Here is an 18,080-nt window from a genome sequence, read left to right as displayed (position 1 = left end):
TATGGTTTGGCTACCTTTCCCATTTTACTTTTGCGCCAGACAGGAATAAACAATTGTTGCAGTTCATCCATGCGCTCTTTAAATGTTTGCCATTGCCTATCCACCGTCATCCCTTTAAGTAACATTTCCCAATCCATCATAGCCAACCCGCGCCTCATACTTTCGTAGTTTCCTTTACTAAGATTCAGGGCCCTAGTCTCAGAATCAACTACATCACTCTCCATCTTGTGAAGAATTCTATCATATTATGATCGCTCATCCCCGAGAGAATTCACACAACTAGATTGTCAATTATTCTTCCCTCATTACACAAATACCCAGTCTAGGATTGCCTGTTCTCTAGTTGGTTCCTCATCGTATTGGTCCAGAAAACCATCCCTTATACATTCCATGAATTCCTCCTCTATGGCATTGTGACTAATTTGGTTTGCCCAGTCTATATGCAGATTAAATTCACCCATAATTACAGATGTTCCTTCATTGCATGTGCCTCTAATTTCCTGTTTAATGCCATTCCCAACATCAGCACTACAGTTTGGGGGTCTAAATACAACCCCCACTAACTTATTTTCTCCTTAGTGTGTCTTAGCTCTACCCATACAGATTCCACATCGTCAGAGCTAATACCATAGAGTCATAGAGTTTTACAGTACAGAAACAGGCCCTTCGGCCCAATGCGCCTGCGCCAACCATCAAGCACCCAACCTAACTAATCCCATTTTCCCGCACTTGGCCCGTAGCCTTGTATGTTATGGCGTTTCAAGTGCTCATCTATATATTTCTTGAATGTCATGAGTGTTGCTGCCTCTACCACCCCTTCAGGCAGTGTGTTCCAGATTCCAACCACCCTCTGGGTGAAAAAATTTCTCCTCAACTCCCCTCTAAACCTCCTGCACCTTACCTTAAATCTATGCCCCCTAGTTATTGACCTCTCCGCTAAGGGAAAAAGTTTCTTCCGATCTATCCTATCAATGCCCCTCATAATTTTGTCTACCTCAATCATGTCCCCCCTTAGCCTTCTCCGCTCCAAGGAAAACAACCCCACCCTATCTAGTCTGTCTTCATAACTGAAATGCTCCAGCCCAGGCAACATCCTGGTGAATCTCCTCTGCACCCTCTCCATTGCAATCACATCCTTCCTATAATGTGGTGACCAGAACTGTACACAATAGGTAAATTGGCCATTGTAAATTGCCCCTAGTGTAGGTAGATGGTAGGGAATATGGGATTACTGCAGGGTTAGTATAAATGGGTGGTTGTTGGTCAGCACAGACTCGGTGGGCCGAAGGGCCTGTTTCAGCGCTGTATCTCTAAATAAATAAATAATCCGACTGTGGCCGAACCAGCATTTTATATCCTTCCTCACTTACGGTTTGTCTTTTTAACATTACTTGTTCCCTTCCCACTGTGGCCCCGTTTGATTCCTACGCCTATCACATTTCATATTCCTCTTACTGTCTTTTGTTCTTGTCTTTGATCACCCCTCTCCTCTGACTCCTTGCAAAGGTTCCCATCCCCCTGCCATTTAAGTTTAAACCATCCCTAACTACTCTAGCAAATCAGTCCCAGTCCTGCCCAGGTATAACCTATCCAGTTTGTACTGGTCTTACCTCCTCCAGGACTGGTCCCAATGTCCCAGGAATCTAAAACCCTCCCCCCTCGCACCATCTATTCATAGAGTCATGGAGAGATACAGCACTGAAACAGGCCCTTCGTACCACCAAGTCTGTGCCGACCAGCAACCACCCATTTATACTAATCCTACATTAATTCCCATATTCCCTACCACATCCCCACCTATACTAGGGGCAACTTATAATGGCCAATTTACCTATCAAACTGCAAGTCTTTGGCTGTGGGAGGAAACCGGAGCACCCGGCAGAAACCCACACAGTCACAGGGAGAACTTGCAAACTCCACACAGGCAGTACCCAGAACCGAACCCGGGTCGCTGGAGCTGTGAGGCTGCGGTGCTAACCACTGCGCCACCCTATTCATCTGCTATATCTTGCTATTTCTACTCTGACTAGCACGTGGCACTGGTAGTAATCCTGAGATCCACTACCTTTCAGGTCCTACTTTTCAACTTACTTCCTAACTCCCTATATTCTGCTTTTAGGACCTCATCCTTTTTGTTTTTACCTGTGTCGTTTGTACCAATGTGTACCACGACCACTGGCTGTTCACCTTCCTCCTTCAGAATGTCCTGTAACTGCTCTGAGACATCCTTGACCCTAGCACCAGGGAGGCAACATACCATCCTGGAGTCTCTTTTGCAGCCACAGAAATGACTATCTATTCTCCTTACAATTGAATCCCTTATAACTATTGCATTCTCACACTTTTTGCTCCTCTCCTGTGCAGCAGAGTCAACCGTGGTGCAACGAATTGGGCTGTTGCTTTCCCCTGAGAGGCCATTCCCCCCAACAGTATCCAAAGCAGTATATCTGTTTTACAGGGGAATAGCCATAGGAGATTCCTGCACTGCCTGCCTAGTCCTCTTGCTCTGCCTGATGGTCACCCATTCCCCTCCTGCTTGTGGAGTCTGAGCCTGCGGTGTGACCACCTCTCTATACGTGCTATCCATGATACTCTCCGCCTCGCGGATGCTCCACAGTGTCCCCAGCCACCGCTCCAGCTCTGAAACCCGGGCTTCCAGGAGCTGCAGCTGGTGACACTTCCTGAACACATGCTGGTCCCGGTCACTGGAATTGTTCCTGGCTTCCCACATAGAGCACGAGGAGCACACCATGGCTTTGAGCTTTCCTGCCATGACTTAACCCTTTAAATTAAACCTTTTGGAAGATGCTTAATATCAAATAACATCAATTACTCTGGGGTCCTTCTTCCCTGGTCCTTATTACTACAGAACTCCCGAAAAAACACTACTTACTATATATAAAAATAAACTATGGCTGAATAGTATATTCATATTCCCTGAGGAAATTTATCAAGTCCTCCTTAATACTTTCTGTCACAATTATCGTTTCAGTCTTTTGTTTATATATGTCTACCAACTCCATCTTTCCTCCTCTGGTTGGTATTTGTGGGTTGAAACAAAACGTACTGTTGCTCACCGGACATGTCCGGTTATGTCCATACTGGTATTCTTTCGCCGTGGTGGTTAAACAATATCTCCCCTTTCCCATATAGGCCACTTGGGTTAACCCTGACAATGCTTTACTAGTCTCCATGGTGCAATTTATAGTGGCATTGAATCCACATTTTGACTCTGCTGTTTTTTATATAGGATGAGGACATATGACAAGCTGATTTTCCAGACTACACTCAGACAATGTTGTTCCAACTATCTCTTATCCAATTTTTTGTAATCTTTTGCCCTTATCACCCCATATTTTCTACTTTGTCTAATTGCATCCCTAACTTATCTCTTGTAATTACAAGTATTCCCAATATTACTCCAATGTTCATAGATCCTGTATTTACACACTCCTGGCCTTTCCATACCTTAACAAGTTTTCTGAGTTGGCACCTGGTAATTTTATCATTTGTGTGACTGGTAACTACTCCAACTGGTGTCATTTATCCAAATTGGCACCTGTCCCTCATCAATTTGCCTCAAACTTTCCCGAGTTTGTTCTAACATCCACGAATGTATGAACTACAAACACTTTCATTATTTGAAATATAAAATTTCATTATTTGACCTCCTTTGCCTTTTCTATGATATCATTAATAGTATGAGCATGACCTTCCCGTACTCTCACCAGTCCTGTCACTGTTTTTTGCCAGATCCTGTCCTACTTTAGCTACACCACTCTGTCCCTTTTGTTCCTTTTTCAAAATATCCTTTACTAGCTGGCTGAGAGTTCTAACCTTCTGGTCCACTCTTTCCAGATCTATAGTATTGACAATTGAAGTTCCCGTATTAAAGACTGTGGCTGCATCATTCACTAAACTACATTTACGTCTCTTTCCCTTTATTATTCCCTCATCAGCAAATTCTTGTCCCAGCAATTGTTGCAGTAACACCTTGTACAACTCTCGGGTATTCTCAAGGCACTAGTCAGGTAGCTGGATATCTGAGATATTCAATATTACCGGTACCAACTCATGCTGTTTATTATCATATACAATTTTATGAGTTTTTATTATCCGAAGTCCATTTTCTGGTCCTGCAGTTAAAGCAGGGCAAGGGAGACCAGTCACTTGTGGCTGCGGGGTGGTAACCCTACTCATTGGTAATCCGGATGGGGAGGTAACCTGGAATAGGAACGGTCCTTTTTTTTATTTTCCCCAACACAATACATCCAATAGCCCCTATCATTATGTGGTTTCACACATACTGACTGGTTTCTGCGGTCCTAGTTTCAGTAAGGGGTTAAATCTGGTTTCCAAGACCCTCCCCTTTGACTTACTCATAGGGGTCTGGTATAATGACATAATGATAATTCCTTATTTGGCTCAGTGAGAACCTGGTTCATTTCTTTACAGTTTCCCATTGTCTACTGTGAGTCTAATCGTATCTCATGCCCATAGCGACACCTTTATCTGGTACGTGCAAGGACACTGAGTCTGCTCGCATCTTTGCTGTTCCCATTTCTACCCAACCCCCCTATGTTTCGACACACTGTGTAATTATGTGTAACTAGCCATTTGTTTCAACTAAGTTCTTATATGTTTTTACTGTATGTATTTTTACTGAGTCTACACCCTGGAACCAGCTAGGAAGTGGGCGGCACATAGAATTGCGACGGGGGTGGAGGGCCTGTCGCCTCCTCGTTGCACCACAATTTAGTCATAAATGAAATAGTCAGACAACGGCCTTACAACTCAGAGGCCAATTGAGGCCCTTAAGAGGCCTATTATCAACCACTTATGGCCTCTTCCCACCACTGCGGGGGGCCTCCTCCATGCAGGGAGGTCAACCAGTAAAACGAGGTGACCTCCTTTTGGGCTTGGTTGAGGGGGCGGTTGGGGGCCCTCCTCTGTGCGCAATCTGTGGCCCACAGAGAGACCCCGCCAGCAAACAAAACACCTACCTGAACCAATCTCCCTCTGCACTCAACCCCCAATCCTCCCACCCCTTCACACAGGCCTACCAGTCTGGCACTGCTGCCAGTGATGCTGCCAATACTACTGAGCTGCCAGTTCTCTGATTGGCTGGTAGCACTAGGACTAGGATCCCTGTCAAGGGACAGGGATCTCAGCACCAAGATGTTAATTGCCCAGGCACCATTAAATAGAGCTAGGGGATTCCGAAAGGCCAAGGCGGGGTTCCCCTCGCCTTTTCAGCCTGGCACCGGGAGCCCTGACAGCTCCACTAAATTCTTCCCATCAGGCTGGATTTTGTTGCATTGGTGAGACTCCCAGCGACTGGCTGAAAAGGTGAGGGGAACCCCACTTCAGTCTTTCAGAGCCCCCCCGCCCAGCGCAATCTATCAGTGCTCAGGTACTTAAGTGCCTTGCGCCAGGATCCCCACCCCTTTAAAGACAGGGATCCCGCCTCTAAGAGCTGCCATCTAATCAGAGGCCTGGCAGCTCAGTAGTATCGGCAGCACCACCGGTACTACAAGAGGCCTTGGACCCAGGCCCAGCACTGGAACCCCAGACTTCAGGTAAGTGAGGCAGGGTCACTGGTGCCAGACTGGCAGGCTCTGATAAGGAGGGGGCAGAGGGTGGGCGTTCAGTTCAGGGGGACGGGTGTTAACATACGTGGAGTTTTTCCGAGTGGGGTCCTCCATGTGCCACAGATTGTCCATGGAGGAGGGCCCTTCAAATCTGCCCCAATTCTGGTTAAATCCCAGTGGCGGCAGAAAGAGGCTCTTAAATAGCTGGAAATACGCCACGTAAGGGCCTCAATTGGCCTCTGGGCGGAAAGGCTGTCTTCGGCTTATCCCTCCCCCGACTAAAATCCAGTGCAACAGGAAGGCAATAGGCTCTCAATTCCCCACTGCAATTCTATGGGCTCCCCCGCCTGTAAACCGATCTCCTGGGGGCCCATTAAATTCAGCCCACCCTGTGCAGTAACCTCTTATGTGGCACCTTATCGAATGCCTTTTGGAAATCCAATTACACTATATCTACTGATTCCACTTTATCCACCCTGTTTGTTACAACCTCAAAGAATTCTAATAAATTTGTCAAACACAATTTCCCTTTCACAAAACCATGTTGACTCTGTCTGATTGTATTATGATTTACTAAATGTCCTGATACTACTTCCTTAATAATGGATTCCAGCATTTTCCCATAGGTTAACTGGCCTATAGTTTCATGCTTTCTGTTTCCCTCCTTTCCTGAATTTTCCAATCCACTGAGACCTTTCCAGAATCTCGGAAATTTTGGAAGATTACAACCAGGTATCCACGATCTCTGCAGCCACTTCTTTTAAGACCTTTGGATGCAGGCCGTCAGGTCCAGGGGACTGTCAGCCTTTAAGAACAAAGAACAGTACAGCACAGGAACAGGCCATTCAGCCCTCCGAGCCTGTGCCGATCTTTAGTCCCATTAGTTTTCCTAGTACTTTTTCTCTACTGGCAATGATTGCTTTTAGTTAAAGGTAGACAATTTAAGGTATACAATGGACCCTAGGAAGTACAGAGGGTCAGAGGGACCTTAGTGTACTTGTCTATAGATCACTGAAGGCAGCAGCACATGTAGATAAGGTGGTTAGGAAGGCATATGGGATACTTGCCTTTATTAGCTAAGGCATAGAATATAAGAGCAGGGAGGTTATGATGGAATAAAAACAAGAAATGCTGGAATCACTCAGCAGGTCTGGCAGCATCTGTGGAAAGAGAAGCAGAGTTAACATTTCGGGCCAGTGACCCTTCATGGGAGTTCCGATGAAGGGTCACTGACCCGAAACGTTAACTCTGCTTCTCTTTCCACAGATGCTGCCAGACCTGCTGAGTGATTCCAGCATTTCTTGTTTTTATTTCAGATTTCCAGCATCCGCAGTATTTTGCTTTTATTTTAGAGGTTATGATGGATCTGTATAAAACGCTAGTTAGGCCACAGTTGGAGTACTCTGTACAGTTCTGGGCACCACACTATAGGAAGGATGTGATTGCACTGGAGAGGGTGCAGAGGAGATTCACCAGGATGTTGCCTGGGCAGGAGCATTTCAGCTATGAAGAGAGACTGAAAAGGCTAGGGTTGTTTTCCTTAGAGCAGAGAAGGCTGAGGGGGGACCTGATTGAGGTATACAAAATTATGAGGGGCATCGACCCTTCTTCGAAGGGTCACTGACCCGAAACATTAACTCTGCTTCTCTTTCCACAGATGCTGCCAGACCTGCTGAGTGGTTCCAGCATTATTTTGTTTTTATTATGGTATAGATTTAAGGTTAGGGGCAGAAGGTTTAGAGGGGATTTGAGTAAAAATCTTTTCACCCAGAGGGTGGTTGGAATCTGGAACACACTGCCTGAAGGGGTGGTAGAGGTAGGAACCCTCACAACACTTAAGAAGTATTTAGATGAGCACTTGAAACGCATACAAGGCTACGGGCCAAGTGCTGGGACATGGGATGAGAATAGATAGGTGCTTGATGGCTGGCACAGACACGATGGAATGAGAACTTTGATGGGGCAGTGTACAGGAGAAGAATGATGAGCATGCACACACACATGATGGGGCATTGGCAGGCCTGTGGTCACTATCAAGGAGCATGGAGGAGTTAAGGGGTGATGTGATCAAAGTTTTCAAGTTATTAAGCGAAACAGGGTAGATACAGGGAAACTATTTCTGCTGGTTGGGGAGTCTAGGACCCCTAAGACATAGTCCATAAATTAGAGCCAGAGCTTTTGTGAAAGAAATTAGGAAACACTTCTTCACGCAAAAGGTGATGATGGATGTTTGGAACACTCTTCCACAAATGGAAACGTAATGCTAGATCAATTGTTAATTTTTTTAACCAAAATATATTAAAGGTTATGGGTATATGGAGTTAAGTCACAGATCTACCATGATCTCATTGCAAGGTGAAACAGGCTCAAAGGTTTTTTTTATTCATTCATGGGATGTGGGTGTCGCTGTCTAGGCCAGCATTTATTGCCCATCCGTAATTGTCCTTGAGAAGGTGGTGAGCTGCCTTCGTGAACCACTGCAGTCCATTTGCGGTAGGTACACCCACAGTGCTGTTAGGAAGGGAGTTCCAGGATTTTGACCCAGTGACAGTGAAGGAGTTCGAAGTCAGGATGGTTTGTGACTTGGAGGGGAACTTGCAGATGGTGATGTTCCCATGCATCTGCTGCCCTTGGCCTTCTAGTGGAGGTCATGGATTTGGCAGGTGCTGTCTAAGGAACCTCGGTGTGTTGCTGCAGTGCATCTTGTAGATGGTACACACTGCTGCCACTGTGCTTCGGTGGTGGAGGGAGTGAATGTTTGTCGATGGTGTGCCAATCAAGCGGGCTGCTTTGTCCTGGATGGTGTCGAGCTTCTTGAGTGTTGTTGGACCTGTACCCATCCACACAAGTGGAGCGTATTCCATCACACTCCTGACTTGTGCCTTGTATATGGTGGGCAGGCTTTGGGGGGTGAGGAGGTGAGTTACGCACTGTAGGATTCCTAGCCTCTGACCTGCTCTTGTAGCCACAGTATTTATATGGCTACTCCAGTTCAGTTTCTCTTCAATGGTAGCCCCTAGGATGTTGATATTGGGGGATTCAGCGATAGTAATGTCATTGAATGTCAAGGGGAGATGGTTAGATACTCTCTTGTTGGAGATGGTCATTGCCTGGCACTTGTGTGGCGCGAATGTTACTTACCACTTAACACTTGCCATGGTTTTACAAAGAACAAAGAACAAAGATAATTACAGCACAGGAACAGGCCCTTCGGCCCTCCAAGCCTGCGCCGATCCAGATCCTCTCTCTAAACATGTCGCCTATTTTCTAAGGTTCTGTATCTCTTTTCTTCCTGCCCATTCATGTATCTGTCTAGATACATCTTAAAAGACTCCATCGTGCCCGCATCTACCACCTCCGCTGGCAATGCGTTCCAGGTGCCCACCACCCTCTGCGTAAAGAACTTTCCACGCATATCCCCCCTAAACTTTTCCCCTCTCACTTTGAACTCGTGTCCTCTAGTAATTGAAACCCCCACTCTGGGAAAAAGTCTCTTGCTATCCACCCTGTCTATACCTCTCATGATTTTGTACACCTCAATCAGGTCCCCCCTCAACCTCCGTCTTTCTAATGAAAATAATCCTAATCTGCTCAACCTCTCTTCATAGCTAGCGCCCTCCATACCAGGCAACATCCTGGTGAACCTCCTCTGCACCCTCTCCAAAGCATCCACATCCTTTTGATAATGTGGCGACCAGAACTGTACGCAGTATTCCAAATGTGGCCGAACCAAAGTCCTATACAACTGTAACATGACCTGCCAACTCTTGTACTCAATGCCCCGTCCGATGAAGGAAAGCATGCCGTATGCCTTCTTGACCACTCTATTTACCTGCGTTGCCACCTTCAGGGAACAATGGACCTGAACACCCAAATCTCTCTGGACATCAATTTTCCCCAGGACTTTTCCATTTACTGTATAGTTCACTCTTGAATTGGATCTTCCAAAATGCATCACCTCGCATTTGCCCTGATTGAACTCCATCTGCCATTTCTCTGCCCAACTCTCCAATCTATCTATATTCTGCTGTATTCTCTGACAGTCCCCTTCACTATCTGCTACTCCACCAATCTTAGTGTCGTCTGCAAATTTGCTAATCAGTCCACCTATACTTTCCTCCAAATCATTAATGTATATCACAAACAACAGTGGTCCCAGCACGGATCCCTGTGGAACACCACTGGTCACACGTCTCCATTTTGAGAAACTCCCTTCTACTGCTACTCTCTGTCTCCTGTTGCCCAGCCAGTTCTTTATCCATCTAGCTAGTACACCTTGGACCCCAAGCGCCTTCACTTTCTCCATCAGCCTGCCATGGGGAACCTTATCAAACGCCTTACTGAAGTCCATGTATATGAAGGGGAGGTCGTGTCTCACTAATTTGATTGAGTTTTTTGAGAAAGTGACACAGATGATTGATGAAGGAAGGGCAGTGGATGTTATCTATATGGACTTCAGTAAAGCCTTTGACAAGGTCCCTCATGGCAGACTGGTAAAAAAGGTGAAGTCACACGGGATCAGAGGGGAGCTGGCAAGATGGATACAGAACTGACTCGATCATAGAAGACAGACGGTATCAGTGGAAGGGTGCTTTTCTGAATGGAGGGATGTGACTAGTGGTGTTCCGCAGGGATCAGTGCTGGGACCTTTGCTGTTTGTAGTATATATAAATGATTTGGAGGAAAATGTAGCTGGTCTGATTAGTAAGTTTGCGGATGACACAAAGGTCGGTGGAGTTGCGGATAGTGATGAGGATTGTCAGAGGATACAGCAGGATATCGATCGGTTGGACTCTTGGGTGGAGAAATGGACGATGGAGTTTAATCTGGACAAATGTGAGGTAATGCGTTTTGGAAGGTCTAATGCAGGTGGAAAGTATACAATAAATGGCAGAACCCTTAGGAGTATTGACAGGCAGAGAGATCTGGGTGTACAGGTCCACAGGTCACTGAAAGTGGCAACGCAGGTGGATAAGGTAGTCAAGAAGGCATACGGCATGCTTGCCTTCATCGGTCGGGGCACAGAGTATAAAAATTGGCAAGTCATGCTGCAGCTGTACAGAACTTTAGTTAGGCCACACTTGGAATACTGTGTGCAATTCTGGTCGTCACACTACCAGAAGGATGTGGAGGCTTTGGAGACGGTACAGAGGAGGTTTACCAGGATGTTGCCTGGTCTGGAGGGCATTAGCTATGATGAGAGGTTGGATAAACTCGGATTGTTTTCACTGGAACGACGGAGGTGGAGGGGCGACATGATAGAGGTTTACAAAGTTATAAGCGGCATGGACAGAGTGGATAGTCAGAAGCTTTTTTCCCAGTGTGGAAGAGTCAGTTACTAGGGGACATAGGTTTAAGGTGAGAGGGGCAATGTTTAGATGGGATGTGTGAGGCAAGTTCTTTACACAGAGGGTGGTGAGTGCCTGGAACCTGTTGCCGGGAGAGGTGGTGGAAGCAAGTACCATAGAGACGTTTAAGAGGCATCTTGACAAATACATGAATAGGATGGGAATAGAGGGATACGGACCCCGGAAGTGCAGAAGGTTTTAGTTTAGGCAGGCATCAAGATCGCCGCAGGCTTGGAGGGCCGAATGGCCTGTTCCTGTGCTGTACTGTTCTTTGTTCTTTATCAGCCTAAGCCTGGATATTGTCCAGGTCTTGCTGCATTTCTACACGGACTGCTTCAGTATCTGAGGAGCCATGAATGGTGCTGAACATTATGCAATCATCAGTGAACATCCACACTTCTGACCTTATGATTGAAGGAAGGTCATTGATGAAGCAGCTGAAGATGGTTGGGCCTAGGACACTACCCTGAGGAACCCCTGCAGTGATGTCCTGGAGCTGAGATGATTGACCTCCAACAACCACAACCATCTTCCTTTGCACTAGGTATGACTCCAACCAGCGGAGAGCTTTCACCTGATTCCCATTGACTCCAGTTTTGCTCGGGCTCCTTGAGACCACACTCGGTCAAATGCTGCCTTGATGTCAAGGGCAGTCACTCTCAACCCACCTCTTGAGTTCAACTCTTTTGTCCATGTTTGAACCAAGGCTGTAATGAGCTGCAATGTTAAATGGTCTACTCCTGTTCCGATGTTCAAGTGAATTCCTGTCCCATCCGTAGGACACCTGGTCAACCCGTAGGATTTCTGCCCCACCTGTAGAGCTCTCCAAAATGCAGAACTTTTGTTCCACCCACCGCATTTCTGTCCTATGTGTAAGATTCTCTGCAGATGGCCTTCCCACTGATAGAATTCCTTTTCTAACTGTTGGATTTGTCTCCCACATATTATTCCCCTTGCATTAATAGAATAAGAATAGTACATATAACTCATTCACCTGTACGATTCCTGACCCACCTGTAGAATTCATCTCCCACCGATAAAATTGCTGTCCCACTCGTTACACGTCACACCTGCACAATTCCTTCTGTCTCAAATTTAGCATTCCTGCCATCTTTAGAATATCTATTCCACATGTACAATTCCTGTCCTGACCACATGTAGATTTTCTATCTCACTTGTAGAATACATGTCTTACCTAAAAGGATTTGTGCCTCAGCTGCAGAATCGAGATCGAGAGGGCACAGATTTAACGTAATTGGTAAGAGAAGCAAAAGCGACTTGAAGAAAACCTTTTTCACGCAGCGAGTGGTTAGGATCTGGAATGCACTGCCTGAGAGTGTGGTGCAGGCAGGTTGAATTGAGCACTAAAATAAAAGCAAAATACTGCGGATGCTGGAAATCTGAAATAAAAACAAGAAATGCTGGAACCACTCAGCAGGTCTGGCAGCATCTGTGGAAAGAGAAGCAGAGTTAACGTTTCGGGTCAGTGACCCTTCTTCGTAACTGACAAATATTAAAAATGTCACAGGTTATAAGCAAGTGAGGTGGGGTTGGGGCAAGAGATAACAAAGGAGAAGGTGTAGATTGGACCAGGCCACATAGCTGACCAAGAGGTCATGGAGCAAAGGCAAACAATATGTTAATGGTGTGTTGAAAGACAAAGCATTCGTACAGATTAGGTGTTAACGGACTGAATATTGAACAGCAGCAAGTGCAAACATGAAAAAAAAACAGTGGGTAAGCAAACTGAACAAACGAAGATGAAATGAAATAAATGCAAAAAAAGGTTGTAAAAAATGTAAAAAAGAAAAAAAGGAAAAAGAAAAAACAACTAAAAATGAAAGTAAAATGGGGGGCTGTCATGCTCTGAAATTATTGAACTCAATGTTCAGTCCGGCAGCCTGTCGTGTGCCTTTTCGGTAGATGAGATGCTGTTCCTCGAGCTTGCGTTGATGTTCACTGGAACACTGCAGCAATCCCAGGACAGAGATGTGAGCATGAGAGCAGGGGGGAGTGTTGAAATGGCAAGCAACCGAAAGCTCAGGGTCCTGCTTGCGGACTGAGCTGAGGTGTCCCGCAAAGCGGTCACTCAGTCTGTGCTTGGTCTCCCCAATGTAGAGGAGACCAGATTGTGAGCAGCGAATACAGTATACTACATTGAAAGAAGTACAAGTAAATCACTGCTTCACCTGAAAGGAGTGTTTGGGGCCTGGGATAGTGAGGAGAGAGGAGGTAAATGGGCAGGTATTACAGCTCGGCTTTCATAAGGGAATTAGACTGTTGTAAAAGAACAAAGAACAGTACAGCACAGGAACAGGCCATTCGGCCCTCCAAGCCTGCGCTGATCTTGATGCCTGCCGAAACTAACACTTTCTGCACTTCCGGGGCCCATATCCCTCTATTCCCTTCCTATTCATATATTTGTCAAGATGTCTCTTAAACGTCGCTATCATATCTGCTTCCACCACCTCACCTGGCAGCAAGTTCCAGACACTCACCACCCTCTGTGTAAAAAACTTGCCTCGCACATCCCCTCTAAACTTTGCCCTTCTCACCTTAAACCTATGTCCTCTAGTAACTGACTCTTCCACCCTGGGAAAAAGCTTCTGACTGTCCACTCTGTCCATGCCGCTCATAACTTTGTAAACCTTTATCATGTCGCCCCTCCACCTCCGTCATTCCAGTGAAAACAATCCGAGTTTTTCCAACCTCTCCTCATAGCTAATGCTCTCCAGACCAGGCAACATCCTGGTAAACCTCCTCTGTACCCTCTCCAAAGCCTCCACATCCTTCTGGTAGTGTGGCGACCAGAATTGCACACAATATTCCAAGTGTGGCCGAACTAAAGTTCTGTACAGCTGCAACATGACTTGCCAATTTTTATACTCTATGCCCCGACCGATGAAGGCAAGCATGCCGTATGCCTTCTTGACTACCTTATCCACCTGCGTTGCCACTTTCAGTGACCTGTGGACCTGTATGCCCAGATCTCTCTGCCTCTCAATACTCCTAAGGGTTCTGCCATTTGCTGTATACCTCCCACCTGCATTAGACCTTCCAAAATGCATTACCTCACATTTGTCCGGATTAAACTCCATCTGCCATTTCTCCGCCCAAGTCTCCAACCGATCTATATCCTGCTGTATCCTTTGACAATCCTCATCACTGTCCGCAACTCCACCAACCTTTGTGTCGTCCGCAAACTTACTAATCAGACCAGCTACATTTTCCTCCAAATCATTTATATATACTACAAACAGCAAAGGTCCCAGCACTGATCCCTGCGGAACACCACTAGTCACATCCCTCCATTCAGAAAAACACCCTTCCACTGGTACCCTCTGTCTTCTGTGACTGAGCCAGTTCTGTATCCATCTTGCCAGCTTACCTCTGATCCCGTGTGACTTCACCTTTTGCACCAGTCTGCCATGCGGGACCTTGTCAAAGGCTTTACTAAAGTCCATATAGACAACATCCACCGCCCTTCCCTCATCAGTGATCTTCGTCACTTCCTCAAAAAACTCAATCAAATTAGTAAGACACGACCTCCCCTTCACAAAACCATGCTGCCTCTCGCTAATAAGTTTGTTTGTTTCCAAATGGGAGTAAATCCTGTCCCGAAGAATCCTCTCTAATAGTTTCCCTACCACTGACGTAAGGCTCACCGGCCTATAATTTCCTGGATTATCCTTGCTACCCTTCTTAAACAAAGGAACAACATTGGCTATTCTCCAGTCCTCTGGGACCTCACCTGTAGCCAATGAGGATGCAAAGATTTCTGTCAAGGCCCCAGCAATTTCTTCCCTTGCCTCCCTCAGTATTCTAGGGTAGATCCCATCAGGCCCTGGGGACTTATCTACCTTAATGCTTTGCAAGACACCCAACACCTCCTCCTTTTTGATAATGAGATGACTGAGACTATCTGCATTCCCTTCCCTAGGCTCATCATCCACCAAGTCCTTCTCCTTGGTGAATACTGATGCAAAGTACTCATTTAGTACCTCGCCCATTTCCTCTTGCTCCACGCATAGATTCCCATCTCTGTCCTTGAGTGGACCAACCCTTTCCCTGGTTACCCTCTTGCTCTTTATATATGTATAAAAAGCCTTGGGATTTTCCTTAATCCTGTTTGCCAATGACTTTTCATGACCCCTTTTAGCCCTCCTGACTCCTTGCTTAAGTTCCTTCCTACTTTCTTTATATTCCTCAAGTGCTTCGTCTGTTCCTAGCCTTCCAGCCCTTACAAATGCTTCCTTTTTCTTTTTGACTAGGCTCACAATATCCCGTGTTATGCAAGCTTCCCGAAACTTGCCAAACTTATCCTTCTTCCTCACAGGAACATGCTGGTCCTGGATTCTAATCAGCTGACGTTTGAAAGACTCCCACATGTCAGATGTTGATTTACCCTCAAACAGCCGCCCCCAATCTAAATTCTTCAGTTCCTGCCGAATATTGTTATAATTAGCCTTCCCCCAATTTAGCACCTTCACCCGAGGACTACTCTTATCCTTATCCACAAGTACCTTAAAATTTATGGAATTATGGTCACTGCTCCCGAAATGCTCCCCCACTGAAACTTCGACCACCTGGCCGGGCTCATTCCCCAATACCAGGTCCGGAATGGCCCCATCCCTCGTTGGACTATTTACATACTGTTTCAAGAAGCCCTCCTGGATGCTCCTCACAAATTCTGCCCCATCCAAGCCCCTAGCACTAAATGAGTCTCAGTCAATATAGGGGAAGTTAAAATCACCCACCACTACAACCCTGTTACCTTTACATCTTTCCAAAATCTGTCTACATATCTCCTCCTCTACCTCCCGCTGGCTGTTGGGAGGCCTGTAGTAAACCCCCAACATCGTGACTGCACCCTTCCTATTCCTGAGCTCCACCTATATTGCCTCGCTGCATGACCCCTCTGAGGTGTCCTCCCGCAGTACAGCTGTGATATTCTCCTTAACCAGTAATGCAAATCCCCCACCCCTTTTACATCCCCCTCTATCCCGCCTGATGCTTCTAAAGCCTGGAACATTTAGCTGCCAATCCTGTCCTTCCCTCAACCAAGTCTCTGTAATAGCAACAACATCATATTTCCAAGTACTAATCCAGCTCTAAGTTCATCTGCCTTACCTGTTATACTTCTCACATTGAAACAAATGCACTTCAGACCACCAGTCCCGCTGTGCTCAGCAACATCTCCCTGCCTGCTCTTCCTCTTAGTCCTACTGGCCTTATTTGCTATGTCCTCCTCATTTACTTCACTTGCTGTCCTACTGCTCTGGTTCCCACCCCCCTGCCACACTAGTTTAAACCCTCCCGAGTGACGCTAGCAAACCTTGCAGCCAGGATATTAGTGCCCTTCCAGTTTAGATGCAACCCGTCCTTCTTGTACAGGTCCCATCTGTCCCTGAAGAGAGCCCAATGGTCCAGATATCTGAAACCCTCCCTTCTACACCAGCTGCTCAGCTGTTTAGCTGCACTATCTTCCTATTTCTAGCCTCACTGGCATGTGGCACAGGGAGTAATCCAGAGATTACAACCCTAGAGGTCCTGTTTTAACTTACTACCTAACTCCTATCTGAAAAGGAAGAATGTGCAGGGTCACAGGGAGAAGTTGGGGGACTGACATTAGGTGAATTGCTCATTCGGAGAGCCGGTGCAGACACGAGGGGCCGAATGGCCTCCTTCTGTGCTGTGACAATTCTCTGAATTCCTGTCCAATGTGTAGGATTCGTGACTAACATATAACAGTCCATTTGCACCTGTCGAATTCCTGTTGCATTTGTATCTTCCATGTCTCAGCTGTAGAAGTCCTGTTCGACTGCTGGATTCCTGTCCACCCGTAAGATTCCTGTCTCACCTGCAGAATTCCTCTCTCCCCTGTCAAATTCCTGTCCCAATGTAGGATTCATGTCCCACCTGTATAATTCCTTCTCATCTGTCGAATGCCTGTTCCCCTGTAAAATTCCTGTCTCCCTGCAGAATTCCTGTCTCACCTGCTTCTAGAATTCCTGTTTTCCTGTAGCATTCCTGTGTCACCGATTTAGAATTTTTGTTTCCCTGTAAAAAGAGAAAACAAAGATTTGCATTTATATAATGCCTTTCATGACCACTGGACGTCTCATATAAAATGCTGGAAATACTCAGCACGTCTGGCAGCATCTGTCGAAAGAGAAGCAGAGTCAACGTTTCATGTCAATGACCCTTCATCAGAACTGGAAAAAGTTATAAATGTAAGAGATTCTAAGCAAGTGAAAGGGGAGGGGCAAAAAGAATGAAAAGGAATGTCTGTGATAGGGTGGAAGACAGGAGAGATTTAATGTCAAATCACCATAAACGCCCACCTTCACCCCATCACCCTTGCCAGGGCCTTGAGGACTGGCCCCGGCAACCCCAACTCACTTATCTTGGATCGGAGCTCCAACATTGGGCCTTAGTCCAAGGCTTCTGCAGTATCGGCAGTGGCCACTACTCCCAGTGGTGCTGCTAATACTGTTGAGCTAAGGCTCTCTGGTTGTCTGGCAGCTCTTTGAGTGCTGGGCTGTTCTTTGGCCTCGCACCATAGAATCGTACCAGGGAAGGGCTCTAGCTGGCCGAGGTGGGATTCCCCCTGCCTTTTCAGCCTCGCCATGGGCAAATCGTTTAACCCATTAACTCTGTTTCGCTCTCCACAGAGGCTGCCAGAACTGCTGAGCATTTCCAAGATTTTCTGTTTTTATTTCAGGTTTCCAGCATCTGCAGTAGTCTGCTTCTGAACTGGACATTTCAAAGTGCTTTACAGCTATTGAAGTACTTTTTGAAGTGTAGTTACTCTTGTTGGAAATAGCAGCAAATCTGCACACAGCAAGATCCCACAAACAGCAATGTGATAATGACCAAACAATCTTTTCTGGGATGTTGATTCGGGATAAAGATTGGCCAGGACATCAGGGATAAATCCCCTGCTCTTCTTCAAAATAGTGCCATGGGATTTTTTTTAAGTCTGCCTGAGAGGGAAGACAAGGCCTCAGCTTAACAGCTCATCTGAAAAGCAGCACCTCTGACAGAGCAGTACTCCTTCAGTATTGCTCTGGAATGTCAGCCTTGATTTTTGTGCTCAAGACCTGGGTCTGGATTTTAAGGAGCCCTCGATGATCCTCCC

General features: G+C 46.3%; 1 protein-coding gene across 2 annotated transcripts in view; it reads right to left on the bottom strand.

The window, feature by feature from the left end:
* Positions 1–17,365, bottom strand: part of pik3ip1 (phosphoinositide-3-kinase interacting protein 1) — a 109,116-nt gene extending 91,751 nt beyond the window's left edge. Inside the window, exons 1-2 of one of the 2 annotated variants that reach the window (XM_068055634.1) lie at positions 17,284–17,365; positions 16,936–16,999 (exon numbers count right to left, since the gene is read on the bottom strand). Coding sequence is in view for 1 of the 2 variants with exons in the window: in XM_068055633.1 (XP_067911734.1) it covers positions 16,936–16,999; positions 17,271–17,273 (67 nt within the window). In the remaining variant the exon portion in view is untranslated. Of the gene's footprint in view, positions 1–16,935; positions 17,000–17,270 lie in introns of both variants that reach the window. The other variant, XM_068055633.1, reaches the window with a different exon arrangement.
* Positions 17,366–18,080: the final 715 nt, after the last annotated feature.

Source organism: Heterodontus francisci, chromosome 23 (assembly GCF_036365525.1).
Source record: "Heterodontus francisci isolate sHetFra1 chromosome 23, sHetFra1.hap1, whole genome shotgun sequence".
Classification (NCBI taxonomy): Eukaryota; Metazoa; Chordata; class Chondrichthyes; order Heterodontiformes; family Heterodontidae; genus Heterodontus; species Heterodontus francisci.
Note: the sequence above shows the minus strand (reverse complement) of the source record. Positions and strands in the feature narration are given on the sequence as shown.